The sequence below is a fragment of the Crotalus tigris genome, unplaced genomic scaffold, assembly GCF_016545835.1.
Source record: "Crotalus tigris isolate CLP2741 ecotype Arizona unplaced genomic scaffold, ASM1654583v1 scf7180000017628.32516253702:7417878, whole genome shotgun sequence".
Lineage (NCBI taxonomy): Eukaryota > Metazoa > Chordata > Lepidosauria > Squamata > Viperidae > Crotalus > Crotalus tigris.
Genome location: NW_024096523.1, coordinates 6788122 through 6808997, shown reverse-complemented (window position 1 = coordinate 6808997; position 20876 = coordinate 6788122). Strand labels below are relative to the sequence as shown.

Genomic DNA, 20876 nt, shown 5'->3' with positions numbered 1-20876 from the left:
AAGAACTGGAGAAGATAACAAAATACAAAGACCTACAAATAGAAATAGAAAGACTGTGGCAAAAGCAAGCAAGGGTAGTACCAATAGTCATAGGCGCCTTGGCTACAATCCCAAAACAACTGGAGCACCACTTGAACACCATTGGCATTGACAAATTCGCTATTAGTCAATTGCAAAAGGCGGCCTTACTAGGAACTGCTTCCATTCTGCGATGATATCTGTAATACCATCAAACATTTATTTATTTATTTATGAGACTTATATACCGCTTTAAGTGCAAGCACTCTCTAAGCAGTGTACACCAGTAAGCAATGTATATATATATATATTTACATTGCCCCCAACAATCTGGGTCCTCATTTTACCTACCCCGGAAGGATGGAAGGCTGAGTCAACCTTCAGCCGGTGAGATTTGAACTGGTGACCTGCTGAACACAAGTCAGCTAAAGTGGCCTGCAGTACTGCACTCTAACTGCTGCGCCACCTCGGCTCAACATCCACATCTGCCTATCCCAGGTCCTGGGTAAGGACTCAATAGGTAGACAAAATGCCAAATCCAGTCTGAACATTTGGCTGACTGTGCGATGATCAATAATAATAATAACAACAACAATAATAATAAAAAATGGAGAGATTGAAAGGGAAAGGGAAGGGAAGCAGGGATAAGGAAATGAGGCCCTGTAATACTTTCATAATATAGGTAGATTTGCAATATAATATAGTTAGTATGGAATGGATTGAGGGGGGATTTCCCGCCCATAGCTAAGCAAGCCTAGAATGTAACAGCACTAGTTAGAAAGCTCAGTACAAAATCAGTGGAAATGATGAAAATCCTATGAGGCTCAAAACAGGTTTTCAGAATGTCTTATTAATGCCTCTTATTAATGCCTCTGTAATGAATTGGGGCAGGAGAGACACCATAATGAAAAAGGGACAATTAGCTACCAGTTTCTGAGCAACCTGCAGTGAGATTTCCATCTATGTTTCCCTCTCTATAATTGTTCAATGTAGTCTTTCTGAATCAGGGGCTTTCTGGACCACAGTTCCTATAATCCCCATAAATAAAAGTGGGATATAGATAGACAGACAGATAGACAGACAGATAGACAGATAGATAGACAGATATTATGTTCTTGTTTCTTCTATCCTTTGCCTCTCCATTGGAGAAGCTGAATGTCCTCAATGCTCCCAATCTCTCAGTGATTGCAAACTGGTTTTGGTGAGATTCATGGGGAGGTGGTGGGGGAATGCATTAATCCTTCATTAACAGTAGCTTGCAATAATCTCCAAGTCCAATTTGAAATCCCCTTTTGCTTTTTCTCCCCTGAACAGCAGCTGGGTTTCGTATAGAAACTTGGTTACCTCACCTCTCAGCCCCACCTCCAAATCTTTTATAAACAAAATGGACTATTTCTTCCAGCATGACTGGACTACATTGATTATTCCATTTTATTCTGAAATCAAATTTGGCGTGCTTTCCTGCTGTCCCATTACAGAATTACAAGTGAAGAAGCTTTAAACTGCAAATCAGGAAACCGCCATGCTGGTGGAAAGAGAAAAGAATGGTCCCATATGACTACAATACAAACCTCTTTCCCTTTTCCATTCTTTCAGATCAAGTTTTTCTTTTGAAAGCAAGCAAGCAAGCATTAATTTAATTTAAAAAAAACCAGTGCAGAAGTTTAGAGCAAACTCACTCGTGTTATGTTCTGCACCCGGAAAAGACGGGCTACAACTTCTTCATCACTTGACCGAGATATGTATTCCACCTGCATTGGTCCATATTGCTGAAGGCCTGGTTCTGGCCAATATTGTAAACAAGGCTAAAAAGAAAGGAACAAACCGTGGCATGAATACCTGGCACTGTAGAGGTAGATTTACTCACCTAATAAGCCATAATGTGGTGCATTATGATTTGGAGTTAATATATTGTGCAAACTCAACCAGGGAGAGAAAAGGTAGAGGGGTGAATTCAAAGTTTTTAATGTCGAAGAAAAGAGTGGGTGCATGCTTCAGTGGGTTAAACTTGCCGTTCTCTAAATAAATAAGCCTCATCTGTTTTTTTTAATTCTCTCTCACACATGGAAGCAATTCAATGTTGTTATCAGCATCCCATTCAATCAAGGTTTGTTTTTAGCCAATTCCACCTAGGATACATCAGAACAAGGTTTAATATTGCTTGGCATTAAAGTGGCAGGAAACGATGACTGATAGGAAGGACTCTTGATATTCATTCATCTGGCAGCCTAACTGATGCATTGTCTACTTGGGGCATTATGAATGAGATTGTTTTCAGGCCAGGTTCAGCTGTAAATCTTATCCCTCTGAACATATAAACCCTTTATTCAGGAATAGGGATGACCTGAGCAAGAGAAAATTGGTCCACTGCAGTAGACAGAAGTCACAGTTATTGTAAAAGTCCTTGTTCCCGGGTTCTAATTCAAGGCTTTTCCCTTCCGTTTTTTTAAGTCAAAGGATGTTTGCTTCTTCTCCTGATCATTCTGAGAGGCATTGATCTACATGGACAGAATGATTCTCTCTCTAGCATGAAAACTGCTACTCCTGCCTCATTAATTTCATTCCCTACAGCAGGGGTCTCCAAACTTGGCCCTTTTATGACTTGTGGACTTCAACTCCCAGAATTCCTCAGCCAGCATGCCTGGCTGAGGAATTCTGGGAGTTGAAATCCACAAGTCATAAAAGGACCAAGTTTGAAGACCCCTGCCCCACAGCAACCACCAGGATGGAAATATCAACACAAAAAACATGGTGTTTGTCACTGCACTTTAACACAACATTTAGCTTTTTCAGGCCATCCAACAGTTCATGTCTCATTTGGGTAGCACATGTATTTAAAGAATACAGGTAGTCCTAGACTTACAACAATTCATTTAGTGACTGTTCAAAGTTACAATGGCACTGAAAAAAGTGATTTATGACTGTTTTTCACACTGACAACAATTGCAGCATTCCCGTGGTCACAAGATCAAAATTCAGATGCTTGGCAACTGGCTCATATTTATGATGGTTGCAGTGTCCCGGGGTCATGTGATCACCTTTTGCTACCTTCTGACAAGCAAAGTCAATGGGAAAGCCAGACTCACTTAACTATCATGTAACTGCAGTGATTCACTTAACAACAGTGGCAAGAAAGCTCATAAAATGGAGCAAAATTCACTTAACAATGTCTCACTTAGCAACAGAAATGATGGTGTCCAAACTCGGAGCCATCATTTGGCTATTGCAACTTCCTCCCATAAGACATGGTTCAACTGAGAGATATTTCCTCCAAATTGCCTTCCCAAAGTCGTTTGCAGATCTACTGACTGGAGTAAATGTTTAAAATGAGGCTGAAACAGCACTAGGCACATATCCCTAAAGAGGCAGATGTCTAATGCAAGGAACAGAATAAGATAACAGAGAAACAAAAGCAGATTTATACTGAACACATAAGGGGAAGCATAGGGATTTGATAACATTCGTCTGTTTAAATTAGATCCATTTTCTGAATCTGAATCATAAACTCATCCAAAAGGCTGAACTCACACAATATATTAAGCTGCAAAAATGCACACTAAAGTTAAAAATAACCAAACTTCACATTCTGTACAGACATAGGCTGAAAATTTTTAATTGAGTTGGTTAAATGTGCTGCACAACTCTGATTACAAAGACCAGAGAAGAACAAAAGCTTCTTATGTAGGGTGAAAATAGTTCTGCCTCTCTTCTCCTTTCCAGTTAAGCTCCCTCAATTCTTTGTTTGCCCTCTTGAAACAGAGTTCATTGCTTGGATTTGCCTGTGTCAATTGCTTCCAGAGTTAATTTCACTTCTGAATAAACTCCTTTTGGCCCTTCAGTTTTACTAGACCTCCTGATATGGTAGCACTGAGAATAATGTTTATTTTCCTCTTCTGTTTATTAAGCACACAGTGGTCCTCTTTAACTCAGCAAGCAAGACTGACAAAAGAGCGCTCATCTTCACATTCAAAAAGGGGAGGTCCTTTAATTCATTGGGTCATTGGCCCTGGAAGTGTCTGATCTTGACTCATAAAATTATCCATTTAATGAAGGTGTCCATTAAGAGTCTACAGTATTAATGTTATGCTTTTCAAAACAAAAAAAGAAAAATCAAGCAAATTAATATTATGGACTTGTAATGGGTTCTTAAAACTGCCATGAACCCAGCAAGAGTGTTTTGAATGTCTAGGGAGGGAGACTCAACCTTCCCAAATGCTCCATAGTTTGAAGATCTAAATACAAAAACTATAGATTCCCAAAATTAAATCCATAGGATTTTTATGTCTATGGCTTTGCTTGGAGCTCTTAAGCATCAACTCCCAGAATTCTTCAGAAGATATAGGCACTGAGTTGATGTTCAAAGGCTTCAGGATGACAAAGGCAGGCATAAACATAGAATGGATTTAGATTTGGGGGATTTATAGATTATGCACCAGGTTGGAGAAGATTGCATTATGCCATCTAATGTCACTTAAAAGCATTCACACATTTCTGGCAGCAGTCCTTCCACCCACTGATTGAATTGAAGACCAACCAGAAAGGTCTTCTCTGGTCATTTAGTTGCCAGCTTCCAACTCAGTCTGCTGTGCAAATCCGATCATCTGTGATTTATTCAGCAAACCATAATGATCAGAGAAGCAGGTCACTGAGGCCTCTTCAAATGACTTACAATGGCCAAATGCCCTTTAGCTGTGCTCCTACAAAACTCTCTCAACAGTAGCCATGGCTGACTGCTTTGCTCACTTCCCTCTTTTCTTTTAAAACAATAAATCTAGACTGACTGGCTGTGACTGTGATTACTCTGTGGGTAACTTGGGTCCTAGAAGAGTTGATGACAGATGGCAAGTTTTGCGAAAGGTAAAATGATATAAAGCTGGGTGGAAAGTCCAGGACTTACTACCTCAACAGGTTTAAGTTGGAGAACACTCTTATTTGATATTCCTATCCCACTTATCATTTAACTACTTCATCCATCTTTTCTCTTTGCTCAGGCAGGGCAAAGAACTCAGAGTATGTGCTCAGTGGGCATATTATTTAGATTTCTATCCTATCCTTTCTCCAGGAGCTCAAATTGGTGTATGTAGATTTGTTTTCAGTAGTTTCATATAGTAATGGCCCTGCGGGATAAATTCAGTAGTGGGATTCAGCCGGTTCGCATCACTTTGGCAGAACTGGCAGCTAATTTTTTGTTGCTCAGGCCCAGAATGGACTTCCGGAAGCAGCATCCACACAGAGAACCAGTTGCTCACCTATTTGAATCCCACCACTGGATAGATTTAATTCATGATTCCAAATTATCAGCAAAGTAAAGTTCTATGCCTGAAGGGGGACCTTGAATATGGGTCTCACTGTTCCTAGTCTATGGTAGGCAACCTTGGCTCTTTTATGACTCGTGGACTTCAACTCCCAGAATGCTGACTCAGGAATTCTGGGAATTGAAGTCCATGAGTCATAAAAGAGCTAAGGTTGCTTACCCCTGTCCTAGTGCAATGCTTCAAGCATTAGAGATCTGGAACAAAACTACTAGTGCAAAAATAAATAAATAGAGGTAATCAAGTGACAAGTGGGTCTCTCTCACTTACCCAGGCAGAATTGGACTGGTTGAGCTGGTTGAGCATAATGATGGAGGTGCAGCCATAGTCATATACCAACCGCCAGAAATCTGTTGTAGTGTTCTGTAGAGGGTGCAAGGTTACAATGAAAGCAGCACTGTTGGTGTAGCTCTAGGAGAAGAACAAAAGAGATTGGTAAAAGCATGTAGGAAACATAAACTGAAACAACTCTTCAGTGGGCACTGCAGTGTTTCTCAGACTCTGCTACTTATGTTAAGTCTGCTCATCAATCACAATTGCAACTTAGTTGGTTAAAAGCACTGAACAAAAGGAGCTTTAAATGACTGAGATGAAGGAGGGAGTAAATGTTTAGATCGGGATTTCCAACCTTGGCAACTTTAAGACCTGAGGACTACAGAATTTCTTAGCCAGCTGAAGTCCACACAAGATACATGTAGTGTATCTTTATCCTAGAATAAAAATTGAGAAGATGGATGTCATTCAGATCAGGGGTATCCAACCTTAATAACTTTAAGACTTGTGGACTTCAGGTCCAAGAATTCCCCAGCCAGCTATGATGATGGCCACAGGAGAGGAAGTAGGCCTTTCAAGACTATGAACTGGTCTGCTGCTTCTTTAACCTAATAATTAATCCAGGCCTTCTGGGAAATATCCACATACAGTCCTAAAATTGGGATTGCCCTAATAAAGTAATTAAGCCAGGAAAATAATTAAAGCTGATTTGATCAAATTAAAATTAAGTACAGCTTATATGACTTCATCACACATTTAATAATTGTTTACCTTAATAGCATTAAAAATAGTGTTTTGTACACAGCTTGTAAAGATACTCAGGCCATTTATTCCTAGATCTAGATTCACAATAATGTTCCCTTAAAATATGTGTGAATGGAATAGTTGCCTCTCTGTTCAAATACTTTTTGAAAACACTGTTTTTAAAAGAACAAGGGTAGAAGAAATAAAGTTTTAATGTAGACTCTGAAGGATGGCCTTCCCTCACTGAGCCAGCATAAGTCAAATCCTGATCCAATCATTTCATATTGTGGTGGTAAAAGTAAAGACCTAGGAAAAAAATATGTAGGTGAAGCTTTTCACCCTTGACAATTCATTTTCCTTTGGAGCATTGCATGGTGACAAGCTTTCAAAGTGATTGTTCTCCTTCCTAGCAAACTGGCATTTCCTTGGCTAATTGAAAGAGGCTGTTGATTATTTTAGGTAATATAGCTTTCTTTGGCCCTATTCTTTCCTGGAAGCTAGCATACCATTTGTACACATGACACATTGGCACAAAATAATGCAACTCAGTCATATTGTCTAGACAGAAGAATGCCATCAAAATGAGTGCAATCTACAGGAGTTTCGGTGGAGGTGATGATGTAATCAGAATTTTCTAACCCAAGAGGAAGCAAAAGGAAAGCATAGAAATGGCTTTGTAAATACTAAATAGCATTACTGACACTTGACTATATGAGACAGTATTCTGAATTAATATAAAGCTGCTTCCTACGCTCCTCTACATGCCAAATTGTAAGGGCCAGCAGCTCCAACAGCAACAGGTCCTGGAACTGTAATTCTACAATATCTAGAGCAGGGATGTCCAACCTAGGCAACTTTAAGACTTGTGCACTTCAACTCCCAGAATTCCTCAGCAAGCATGGCTGGCTGGGGTATTCTGGGAATTAGGATCCACAAGTCTTAAAGTTACCTAGGTTGGACAGCTCTGATCTACAGCAATGTTTCTCAAGCTTGGCAACAGTAAGATATATGGAGATGTATGTATTGAGATGTGTGAGGTTAAAAGAGGCACAGTTTGTCCGATGTACTAAATTAAAGAGAGGTACAAGGGCTGGCATCAAGGCTCAGAGACATACAAAATTAACCAGGTAACAAACCAAAAGACAAAGATTGAATCTGCCAAATATCAAATCATCATATGCCCATACAGAAGACACAACAAAGTATTAATTTGATTGGAGACTATCAAATTCTATCAATTGGTGAGGGTCAGAGAGGTACTGATCAATGGTCAATTTCATTTCAATTTAAAAAAAATTGAAATTATCTAGCTGGCTGGCAGCACTTAATCAACTGTAGCTAAACTGAGAAACTGTGAGCTTGAGAAGATCAGCCTAAATTGGCTAACAAGGGCAACTAAATTACTAGTACAGTTGACTTTTTTCTCCTGATAGATGTTTTATAGTGATTTTCTAAAACCTTATTTAAAGCTTTGAGCTTTTTATATATTTGTTCCTAAAGCTTTGTCTCCCAAACCTTTTCTAACTTCTGTCAAACCTTTCTTGGGATTCTGTTCTCCTAGCATCCAATTTTGAACCTAACTTTGCAGTTTAAAGTTGGTGTAAGACAGAGGTCTTCAAACTTGGGACCTTTAAGACTTATGGACTTCAACTCCCAGAATTCCTCAGCCAGCCACAGCTGGCTGAGGAATTCTGGGAATTGAAGTCCATAAGTCTTAAAGTTGCCAGGTTTGAAGACCACTGGTGTAGGAAATGTAAATGGGGTTGGCCAATGACTTTCCCACCAATTCCCTGCCATCTAAGAGATAAACTTACATCAGTTAAGGCCGCATTGATGTAATTGTTGCTGTCTCCATCCATGGAGATCAAAAAAGGGAGGCACCGGTCCGGAGGCAGCACATCCATACTCCGATTTTTTTCCCGATTGCGTGGTAGAAGGGCAATGCTGCACTCCTCCACATCCAGGTGGGGTGTTACAGAATTCAGAGTCTGCTGGACACGAAGAAACCAGATTAGGCAGCATTTTATAATCTTATTGGCAGATGAAATTTAGCACTACAGCTATCCATTTAGATCAGTGGTTCTCAACCTTTTTAATGCCGCGACCCCCAACCAGTCATAAGTCGAGGACTACTCAACTGGCTGTAAGTTGAGGACTACTCAACTGGTGCAGCACCATTTGCAGAATGGGACTTTTGGTGAGCTCAGCAGGGCAGAGACAGCCTGGACAATTCCTATTGGCTTTTGAAAGCCAATAGAATTAGACTCTATTCAAGAGAGTCTATTCTATTGGCTTTCAAAAGCCAATAGAATAAAAGGGAGTAGCACAGCTAAGGAAAAGGGGAAAAAAATGGCGGACTGTGTTGTTTGGCGACCTCCGTGAAATGGTCATTCGACCCCAAATGGGGTCCCGACCCACAGGTTGAGAACCACTGACTTAGATTAAGGTGTTGCATAGAAACTGGGAGACTGTGAATTCTAATCCCACTTTAGGTATGAAAACTGGCTAGGTGGCTTTGGACAAATCATCAGGAGAATGTGAGTTCTAGTCCTGCCTTACCCACGGAAGCCAGCTGGGTGACATTGAATCAATCACCAAAAGACTCTGAGTTCCAGTCTTGCCTTAGGCATGAAAGCTGGCTAGGGCCCTTCGGGCTAGTCACTCGCTGCCAAACCCAGTTCACAGGTTTTTTGTTGTGTCAAAAATAGGAGGCGGAAGGTGTGTTGGATATGTTTGCCATCTTGAGTTATTTGTAAAAATAATAAAAGCAGGATATAAATAAATAAAATGTTTGCTGCTTTGAGTTACTTACAAAGTAATGAAGACAGGTTAAAAATCCAAATAAATACACTCTCTATTTTAAAATAAGGAAATTATTCAAAATTCTTTGTGCTCCAGGAAAGGCTGTAATTCAAAACAGATGGATGTGTCTTTCAGGGTTGAAAATAGGAACAGGCCTGCTGTATCAAGTCAAGGCCCAGCTAAGCCCAGCATCTGGTTTCTCATCATGGTCAGCTGATCAGGGCTCTCCAACCTTAGCCACTTTATGACTTGTGAACTTCAACTCCCAGAATTCCTCAGCCACAAGTCATAAAGTGGCCAAAGTTGGAGAGCCCTGAACTAGATGCTTCTGGAGGATATACAAGTAGATGATGCAGACATATCCTTCTCTCATTGTTATTTCCCCATAACTCTTCTCTCATTATTTCTATGTAACTGGTATTTGGAATTATGCTAATGGGAACACACCAGCACGGTCAAGAGCCCTGAACTAGATGCTTCTGGAGGATATACAAGTAGATGATACAGAGATATCCTTCTCTCACTGTTATTTCCCCATAATTCTTCTCTCATTATTTCTGTGTAACTGGTATTTGGAATTATGCCTAATGGGAACCCACGAGCATAGTCAAGAGCCCTGGTTTCAAGAAAACCTCCAGTTTTCAATCACTCACCTGAAATTCCTCCCGTAACTGAGATGAGTTGCTCTGTGGATCTATTCTAACCATCTCTTTGTATGTAGGTCTGAACTCACTGATGGGAATGCTGGTCTCTCCACAAAGACAAGCTTCCAATATGGCATCATGGATGAAGACATATTGCTCCTTTAGAAGGAATGAAGGAAATGAAGACTTGTTAAGAACATCTGAACTGCATCATTCACATGTCACATTTAATTAATTGGTTGCAATGCTCTTGTACTGCACAGTAAAACTGCTCCTGAAATAATATGGAATCCAGCTGTTCTGATTGTGCCACAAAGGATACATACCAATCACAAAGGAGGCTTTCAAACTTGCTCCCAAAGTGATTTTTTTTCCCAAAAGGCAACTGGACTTTCTTTCTCAAGAAAGCCTAGTTGCTTTGTGGAAAAAGCATCTTTGGAATAACCTTAACCTGGATGACTGAGAATCTTCACAGACTACCTGGAACAATGCACTTTACTCTGTCCCATCCCAATAAAACTCACTTCAGTCTGAATCATGTTGATTCTCCGTGAGCAGAGAGTCTTCACACAATTGTAAACGTCTACAACTCCTTCACACTCAGCCATATCCAGCATTACATCCAGGACTATGTAGCAACCTGTCCGTCCAGTACCAGCACTGTGGAGGTTTGCGGAAGCACAAGAAAAGAAGAAATGGTTAGAACTGGGTATTAAATGTGGAAATGTCTCTATATTTGCTTCATGAATTCTTTTGAATACATACATTTTTGATTTCCAGATATAAACGTTTTAATCTTTGGAAATTTAATACATTCCAAAAGTTGGAATATATTTCAAATTCATTAAAAGGCTTATGCACTAGAGTTAGATTTAAGGCTAGGTCAATAGAAGCATCTATTTTGAAAATATTATAGTCTAATATGGTAGAGCAGGTGTGTCCAGTCCTGGCAATGTGAAGACTTGTGGACTTCAACTGGCTGGGGAATTCTGGGAGCTGAAGTCTGCAACTTAAAGGTTGCCAAGGTTGGACACACTGTGGTAGAGAATTTCCAATCAAGGGTGGAGTGAAGAGTGAAGATATGCCAAGGTTTATGTCAGAAGGTTCTATTTTTCATTTTAAAACACAATTCTCTCTTCAGTGATTTGCCGTCTTCCTGGTTGTTCTTACGTCCATTGAATCTCCGAGGGATCCTCTTACAGAATTCCACCCATTAGACTTTTTCACTAGTGGTATTTCTTGGGAATCCTGGGATAAAGTAATTCTTGGAGACAGAGGAGTCTGGAATGAGCCCATGAATTCAACAGCACAGCAAAACATGTATCATTACATCATGGTATAAACTCTGCCCCTTTTGTAGTAGTAATATGCACTGTAGTTGAAATGCTCAAGTGAAAAAGAGGGAATTTGCATCCCTTTTGTGATACAACAAATATTTCATCATTGGCCTCTTGTTGTTCTCTATATATTCTACATATATTTCCTGGAGCAAATTCAGAGAAATCTCCATCCTCAGAGACTTAATGCAGAATTTCATCATTAGTATGAGTATGAAGATTCAACTTTAGGTTTTCCTATTATAAAGGACAAAGGCTGAAGATAGCTGGCTGCAGAGAAAGAGGTTGGCACCCCTTATGTGATAGTCTCCTCCCAATAACCCTCCAGACAAGGGGTACCCTTGCAGAAATGTCCTCAAGCTACAGAAATACCTTAATCCATGATTCTACAATATATTTCTTTCTCCATACACAGCAAACAGAAGTTTTCTCCCTGCATAGAACAGCCCCAGGCTAAAACAGATCTTTCATATTTATGTACAAAACATAAATTAGAGATTTTTTTAAAAAAAGAATCTGCCACAATGTTACTAAGAACACCCTTGGTCCTTCTCTTAAAGGAAACTTGCCTGTAGCATATGGTGACCCCCGTTTCTCTGATTAGAAGCCCCACCCCTCAAACTCATTAGCAAAAGTCCAACTGCAGCACAATGGAGCCGTTTCTCCATCTTTCCAGTGTTGCTTTAAAACCCTCTAATATACTAATTTCTGGGGCTGATGAATCACTTGCTGTGATTCTCGGTGATTGCATGCTGAGGAAACTAATTATTCTCCTTGTCCCTGAAGAATGAATACTGATGAAGCAATTGGAGGCCAAAATAAAAAGTGTCTGTGTTTCATAGTGGGGGGAAATTCTCCTGCTTTCATTCATCACTTCGTTCTTGTTATCTGGCCCAGAAAGCACCATATAGCCAAATCGTACACAGAATGCCTCCAAAGCTCAGAAGAACATTTAGCAAGGAGAGATTCCACACTGTGCATACAGTAGGAAGCTTAAGACTGCTCTGCCAGCAAATTTTGAAAAGCAAATGTGATAGTGTCCCCTACCATCTCTTGGCCCTAACATTATGGGGCAAGTTAGGCCACCCACCCACACTGATGGGTGGTTAATTATAAGATTAAAAAAGACAGGTAAAGAGAGCCAGTTTGGTCTAGTGGTTAAGGCACCAGGCCAGAAACCAGGAGACTGTGAGTTCTAGTTTGGCCTTAGCCTAGAAAGCCAGCTGAGTGACTTTGGGCAGTCCCTCTCTTTCTCAATCCAACTCATCTCACAGGGTTGCTATTGTAGGGAAAATGGGAAGAGGAAGGTGTGTTGGATATGTTTGCTGCCTTGAGTTTTTTGTAAAAATAATAAAAGTGGGATAGAAATAAATAAATAAGCCAATGCTTTGAAGCGTGCATTCAGTCATAAAATATTTCTGTAATAATAATAAATTAAAAGCACAACAGAAATTCCTTCCTGCTCTGCCCATATCCGAACACACATATCTGTTGGTGAGCTAACAGCTGAGAATGTTCCAAAAGGCAACTGGATAGTCTTGGGTTGTTGTTTTTTTTTTCCTTTCAAAATATTTCGCTTCTCATTCAAGAGAAGCTTCTTGGATGAGAAGCGAAACACTTTCAAGGGGGAAAAAAAAAAACCCAAGATAGTTCAGCTGCCTTTTGGAAAAGCACATTTGGGACAACCAGGTCCTGGATGATTGAGAACCTCCCTAAACAATCGAGATTGTTTATACATTGAAGGAAGTACACGTTAGCTGAAATTCACCATATTCTGGGTTGCAGGTAGAGATATCCATGGATGGAGAGGGAATTTTGGGTGGGTGAAGATGGTGATATAAAAAGAGGGCATGGTCTCAAAGATATAGCTGTGGTCTCCATCTTTTGATTCCCACTGCACGCATTCCTAGTTGCACATTTTCACATATCCAATTCCACATTTTGGGTTGGAGTTTAAAATAATACTACAGTCATGTTGAAATATTACCCTGCCTTTTTTCCCTACTAATTCTTATTCTCATTTGATTAGGATGTGCTTTTTCTTTGACATTTAATTCAAAGGAGAAGCACATTTCTGAGAATGTACTGCAGATGTAACTGTTTTTTTTTTTAAAAAAAGCTTTTATTTTAATTCTGCCACTGTCAACAAAATATGGCACATTTTAAAAACCAGAAAGTGAAGTACACAAAAGCGATACAGAAATAAATTCCTGTGTATTTTGGGTGGATGGAGAAAGACATTTGTAATCTCAAATAGTGATTCAAAATGTTCCTATAAAAATAATTGCACAGATGGAGGCAACTGGGAATACTTTGCTGGTGCAACTTAAAAACTGGGGATCAAATGTAAATAAAACAATTTTGAGTTAATGGATTGTTGCTTTGATTTTGACTTAATGGATTGCTGCTTGTGTCTTCTTTTTTTTTTAACCAAATCCTATTTTCTATACTTTTAAGGATCACTGATCTAAGGAAAACTGTACTTTAATTTTCCAGTGTTTTGCTACTGTAAATCTGTTAGCTGATTAATTTCTTGTATTGAACCATATTATATGTTCTGAGGAAAAAGGACTATAACATTATACTACTGTACTGGGTTTTTTTTTGCTCTCCCCTAGCCCACCTCCCCAAAAACTTTATATTAAAATCCGTAAGTAATTGGACAATGCCATTGCAGATGTTCCAGCTAGATTAAAACATCTCTAACACAATTTAGAAAGACTATGGTTAATAGATTACAATTCTGTGGGGGGATAGAACTATCTATCAATTATTTTCATCATGTATTCTTGATGACTTGTCAAAATACATTTAAAATAATTTGGTAAAGAGTTCTAAGCCCTTTTCTCATACTTTAAGATTTTTTTAAGTGAGCCTCTTAAAATTTATATAAGAGTTTTATATAATATTTGAGAATTTCCTTTGATTTTAAATCACATTAGCATTGCTAATGTTCTTGAGAGTACAAGTTCATGAATTTAAGAATATTTTTGTACTTCTTTCATTCATTCTAAACTAAGTTAGAACTTGCAACAACTTCTGCAAAATATATTCAGAAGAAGTAAAGTGAGTTTCAATAATCTATCTTCTAATCCTATAAAACTGTCTATCCTCCCATTCCTTGATCACATTTATCCTTATGTTTAAAATGTGGATGATCAAGGAATGAAAACAGAGGGGAAGGATGAAGGGAAAAAAATTGGTTCTACGTTTTCCAAATTTTTATCCAACAAAAATTGGATATGTGATGGATATTAATTTCTAAATATCATGGAAGGAATATATTGCCCAAATAGATTGAAAAATCCAACACTAATGCAATCTGTATCCACTAAACATCATTTCAGTTCTGAATAAAGTGAGCTATTTATTTTAAATGAAAAGAATGAAAACAAAACCTAGCTCTTCACCTTATTTTTCTGGATTCTAATTTTCTATATTTATACACAACCATAGACTTCTACAAAAATTAACAAATTGATATTATCCTTTGCCATCTACAAAATCAGATAATAGGGAAAGGATTTGGAAATATTTGAAACAAATATAGTTTGATGAAAAAATAATTTTTCTTGTGGCTACAGTATTTGGTCAAATAATGACCTGGAACTAAGGAGAAATTTCCTGACCATGAGAACAATTAATCAGTGGAACTGTTTGCTTCCTGAAGTTGTAGGTCCTCCGTCACAGAAGGTTTTTAAAAAGAGAATGGACAACATTTGTCTGAAATGGTATAGGGTTTCTGCTTGAGCAGGGGGGTTGAACTAGGAGACCTTCAAGGTCGTTCCAACCCTATGATACTATGACAAAGATGTTGACTTAAATTCTCTTTGATCTTTCACAAGAGAGGACTATTTATTTATTTACTATTAAATTTCCATCTCCTCTACAAGATGACTCTGGAGAGACAACTGTATTTCTTTCATTGATAACACTTTTTTTGTAATAATTATTCCTTAGTATTAAATTCAACTGAGCCATAGTGAATACCATTATGTATTTGGAGAGATTTTTGCAAACGTTTATCCATCTTGATTATTTACTGACAGTTCATTGTCTGATCATCTTTCCATAGCCTGGATTTTTCTTGTTTCCCACACTACTACTGACTCCCAAGGGAAGACCTCAAGACTTTTCCCATGGCCCTTGTTCCAACTAGGAATTGTGAGCATGCAGAAAGACTTAGCATACAATAAAAATGTGTCACAGAAAATACAACTAACCGTTGCAACTTCCATATCCATCTTTTTGGGATGCACAATAGTTTTTTGGGGGGAGGGGAATTTTGATAATTTTGAAACCAGGGAATGATGAACAAGAGTAAGCTCCATTCAGTGATATCCAATAGTAGATTGGAGAAATTTGAGGTTAGTGGCTTGCCACACTTTTCTTCCATTAAAATGATGGCATATTTCCTTTGTGACCCTGCTCATAATAAAGCCATTTTCTTAGTATAACTTTTCACATATCCCCATTAACATGTGTATTGTCCCACATTATGTTATGAAGATCCGTTTTTTTTTTAACCAAAACAACCATCCACAAAATCCACAAAACATCTATGATTCTTGGACATACCTGCAGTGAATAACTATGGGTCCTGCATCAGGAGGTGTAGAAGCTTTGACTCTGCGAATGAATGCCAGCAGCCCTGTGGCGTGGTAGGGTACCCCGTGTTCTGGCCATGATGTGAAGTGGAACTGCTGAACTTCATGCCTTGCTGAATAGCCTCTCTGTAAGTAATGAGAGTGAGATAGATCTACACTACTGATGTCCAAAATAGCTATTAGTTGACCTAACCCTCCTTCCTTCCTTCCTTCCTTCCTTCCTTCCTTCCTTCCTTCCTTCCTTCCTTCCTTCCTTCCTTCCTTCCTTCCCTCCCTCTCTCCCTCCCTCCCTCCCTCCCTCCCTCCCTCCCTCCCTTCCTTTGAGGTTGCTGGAGGAAAACTGGAACAAGAAATACATCTAGGAATGAATTTTAATCACAAAAGTGGGCTTATTCCAGGACTGAAGGTCATGCTCTCTGTTCTGCTTTGTGCATTGCATCCTAAATCACTTATCATTATTATGATAGAATGCATTCTTGCTGAGCTGCTGTCAGGTAAATTTAATACGCTCAGAAGATTACCTGCTTCCAGGTTTCCTCATTACTAGATTCAGTAGATTTTTTATGGGGAAGTCCCAGATCCCTGATTAAGGTCTACTGAAAAGTATGGTAAATATCTTGGAATGGTTACAAGGCAACTAGATCCCTGGAGCTCTTTTGTTCTTCACTTGAAACAAACTTGTAATTTAATATTTTTCCAGATTAAGGGGGGGAAGCAAATTACCACTGTGGTTGTCCCAAGGTTGAGCAATTACAATTGCTCAATAATTGCATGAACCTTGTGACCTCTGTCTACAAGATAAAAATGATTATCCATTCCCTGTACAATTAATATGGTGCTTAGGCTCAAATTAATCCATCAAGAATGTCCACGTAAATAAAGGGGTACTTTACAGTATTATTTGCTAAGACAATGACCTTTGATGGAGTTTCTGAAAGCTATACAACAAGGTTCAGATAGCATGATACTGATCAACGTGAAATGTTAATATATTAAAATATATGTTAGAGGTTCTGGGCCATTTCGTGCAGTCTCAAGGCTGTGTTATGCTGAGATCAGATTATCCACCATCTTGGGATGTATAAAAGAGGACAAAGTGGTGTTAAAGCCATGGGACCTTTAACACACCTGAAACAGCAAGAAAGAAGAACAAAAAGCCAGAAGGAAGAAGGAAGAGCAGTAGCAAGTAATCTGGGAAGATTGTCAGTAAACTAGGACTTTCAAGATTAACTAATTTAACTCCTAGTCTCTATGGATTCAACCATGCATTTTTCTTGGGAGTAATATAAGAGTGCTGAATTCTTTTAAAAATGTTTTCTTGAATTCTCAAATTAGTGGTCTCTTAGTGGTCTGCTATCCAAATGTTATCCAGATCTGACCTGCTTAACTTCCAATTCCAGGTAAATCTACCTAGCTTCTACCATTTCACTGAGACACCCTGGTAAATGAACAGTCAATGATTAGCTACATTTGCCATGGAAGTCATTCTGTGAACAGAAAAAGCTCTTGTGATAGCCCTTTTATAAGAATAGAGAGACGGCTGTCTTTCAAAACTCTAAATGTGTTCACTGAACCAAGCAAGGTTTGATCTATTTTACATTAAAAACCTTCCCTTCTCGCAATCTTTTACATTTAAACTTGGTTCTTGCCGTTCCTTCAGGGGGAAGGGTTTGTCAAGGCAGCTTGCCACAATTGAATGATTCCTGTCTGGAGAAAGAACACGACTGATGCAAGATCTCCAAGTAACAGTTTGAATACAGAAAAAAAAGTGTTCCTTTGACATCTCGTTCATTTCTTTTTATTACGGTTGCAAAACCCGCATTATCAAAAATGTATAAAATTCAATGTGTAAAAGATAGGGAACAAAATAGACTGAATAAAAGTTAAAACTAAATTCAGAGTAAAAGGATAAGAACTATGGCAACCGACTGACTGCATTCAGTGGTAGACAATTAATTGGTCATCTTTGAAGATCACAATTTAGCACAAAACACAGCAAATCTTATAGGTGTGATGGACATGTCTATCTGCTAACAGCTAAAATACATAAAAGTCACCAGTGTATCTTGAGAGCTCAAATAGTAGATAGACCATAAAAGCAGTCTTCTGTCATTTTCTGCCACATAGAAAAAAAATGGATTAGGGTTCTCTCTCGATCAAACATGCTAGGGCAGTTGATAGTCTTTCAGCATGGTTGTGTTATTGCAGATGTTTCATTACCCAACTAGGTTCATCACCAATGCATTGATGTTACCTAGTTTGGCAATGAAATGCAAGGAAACAAGCTCAGAGATGACAAAAGATCCTGCAGTTGAATTCTGAACTACAAACATTCTCTTCTATCAGTACACAAGGGCAGATACAGCCTTTCACTAATATGTTTTGGAAACACACATATCCTTTCCATTACTATCAGCAACAAATAAACAAGCTAATGAAAGCAATCTTATCAACATCTGAGATACTAGAGGAAAAAAATGGAATCTGGTGGTCAGTAACTGGCTGTATTGCCCTATCAAATCTACATACACAATCCATTTCTCTAGCCTTGCTAAATCCCAGATATGCTAAGCAAGTAAGGAAGAGATCAAATCTTACCAATATATTCATATCAAGAAGCCACCCATTTGAACAGAAAAATAAGCATGGATAGGTTTCCTGCTAAAATAATAATTTAAGGGGATAAAAAAGAAAACACTATAATCTACGCTGTAGCCTCCCAGAGGCCTGGTTTACTTCCAAGTTAAGTATGGCATTTGTGACACATTTCAGAGAAGAATAGAGCATTCAGAGTATTATTTTGACAACCTCTAGCTTCTTTTCGAAGCATGACCTCTTACAGCAACAGCAGCAAGCTGATGGCATTAAAAACTTTTAGCCCTAAAGCAATATGTAAATCACCAATTCTATGGTCAAATTTAAGACTGGCAAAGGCAAGTGTTTTCAGCATTATTCATTAGATATGGCAATTGTGCATTCCACAATCCTGAGGCATGAAAAAGTTCTCCCAATATTTAGAACAAGCCCCTTGGCTCTGTTGCCTGTCTGTTAATCTGCCACCTGTGTTTAATCAGTCCCTTGGCAAAAACTTTAGCCTTAATTTTAGACTAGTTCATATTCAACGTATCTTCTGTACAATAGGAAACTAGAGCCCTTAACCTTCTCCTCAGTCCACGTATGTCTGTGAAATCAAAAAAGCAAAATTAGAGAGTGGTTGGCCTACTAGACAATGTGGGTGATAATACATCTGCCAAGAGGCAAGATCTGTAATTATGTATGTATGTATGTGTAAGGACCCACCCACTTTGCATCTTAAGAAGACAGAACTCTTGGAATAGTTCTTCCAATAGGCATCCTTTATTAAGAGAAAATGGTTGCAGGCGTTCTAGAAAGCACTTGGGGTCCAATCTCTCCCATTCAAGGTTTTAAGGGGTTCCCCAGTAGCCCCACCCAATCACCCTCTTCTTCCAGCGACAGTCTCAGACATTACACTCCCACCCCCTTTTCCTTTTCTATAGTTGATAACTAGAAATGAAATATAATTGGATTCTGACATCCTGCCCCCTCAAAAATAAGACAGATCCACCTGAAAGAAACAAAACAGGTATAAGAGTTAGTCAGGCTTGTTAGGATATTCTGTGTGAAACTTCTTTAATAGCTTCGGGGCTCTGACATGGCAGGGAGGTGTTTCCAGGCAACTAGGTACTGAGTCGCTCCATGATATCTCCTAGAGTCAAGGATTTCCTTTATTTCGAAGTGTTGTTCACCCTCCACCATGACTGGAGGTGGTGGGAGGGATTTTTGGCCGCAAAGGTGACTGACGCTCTCTTTTCAGCAAGCTGCAATGAAAAATTGGGTGTATTTGCCTGAGATTTTTGGGTAATTCTAATTCTACTGTTACTGGGTTTATGATATTTTAATTGGAAAAGGCCCTATATATTTTGGTCCAAGTTTTTTACAGGGCTGTAGGGACTTTAGGTATTTTGTAGATAAATACACCATTTCTCCTATAATGAATAGTGTAGGCTCAACCCTTTTTTTATCGGCTTGTGCTTTGTATACCTGCCTAGCTTCATCTAGTGCTTTTATGACTATTGGCCAGGTGTTTTGTAATTGTTCCATCCATTCTTTCAGTGATGGGATCGCCGGTTCCTGTGCGGTTAATTCTGGCATGGGGTTGAAACTTTGACCGGTGGCTATTTGAAAAGGAGTGTAACCTGTGCTGGAGTGGACTGCATTATTGTAAGCAACTTCTAGGAAAGGGAGTAGGTCCATCCAATTTGTTTGCTGAAAATTAATAAAACATCTTAAATATTGCTCAAGTACTGAATGAAAACGTTCTGTTTGTCCATCCCCTTGTGGATGATGGCTAGATGTCAGCCCTGAGTGGTCCCTAAGGGGGATCAAAATTCCTTCCAAAATACAGACATAAATTGCACTCCCTTATCAGAGATGATGCGTTGGGGTGCCCCGTGCAATCTGTAAATGTGCTGGATGAAAAGTTTCGCTAAGCCTTTTGCGGTGGGAGTCTTTTGGCAAGGGATAAAGTGCACGTGTTTGGAAAACAAGTCCGTGACCATCCAAACAACAGTATTCCCATTGCTTTCTGGCAATTCCACTATAAAATCCATGGCTATTTCCCCCCAGGGGGCTGAGGGATTTGCCACTGTTTGTAATAGTCTGGCGATTTCCCTTGCAACCTCTTTGCAGTAGCACATTTTGGGCAGCTGGCTACGTAGTTTTCTATGTCCTTTTTTATGGATGGCCACCAAAATTGCCGTTTAATTAAGTGTAAAGTTTTTACAAATCCAAAATGCCCTGCTGATTTTGTGTCATGGCAAAGCTGCATGAATGTGACTCTTTGGGTTGTTGGTATATATAACTTTTCCCATACCCAAGGCAACCCTTCTGTCATTGTGCACACATTTTTGTTTTTATGGAACCATTCATCTGTTTCCAAACTTTTCTGGAATTCAATTCTGATTTGGCTGTCCAGTTGTGGTTTTAATTTAGCTTGGGTTCTTGTGGTTACTGGTGCTGCCAGTTGTGACTCTGCCATCATTGGTTTAGAGTCTGTGGCTCGCGCGCTGTTATATTGAGGCATGCGAGACCTGCCAGGAAGTTCTTTCTCCCTGGTAA

The 20876-nt window shown here is 39.1% G+C and overlaps 1 protein-coding gene across 6 annotated transcripts in view; it reads right to left on the bottom strand.

Annotated features, from left to right (window-relative positions):
• The window catches only part of PTPRU (protein tyrosine phosphatase receptor type U), a 691901-nt gene that overhangs the window by 17444 nt on the left and 653581 nt on the right, over window positions 1–20876 (bottom strand). For 4 of the 6 annotated variants that reach the window (XM_039334369.1, XM_039334366.1, XM_039334364.1 and 1 more), the window contains 6 exons: window positions 15709–15863; window positions 10318–10453; window positions 9803–9952; window positions 8162–8338; window positions 5601–5741; window positions 1698–1823 (listed from right to left, as the gene is read on the bottom strand). In XM_039334369.1, the coding sequence (XP_039190303.1) occupies window positions 1698–1823; window positions 5601–5741; window positions 8162–8338; window positions 9803–9952; window positions 10318–10453; window positions 15709–15863 (885 nt within the window). The remainder of the gene's footprint in view (window positions 1–1697; window positions 1824–5600; window positions 5742–8161; window positions 8339–9802; window positions 9953–10317; window positions 10454–15708; window positions 15864–20876) is intronic. The other 2 variants (XM_039334365.1, XM_039334368.1) reach the window with 1 other exon arrangement.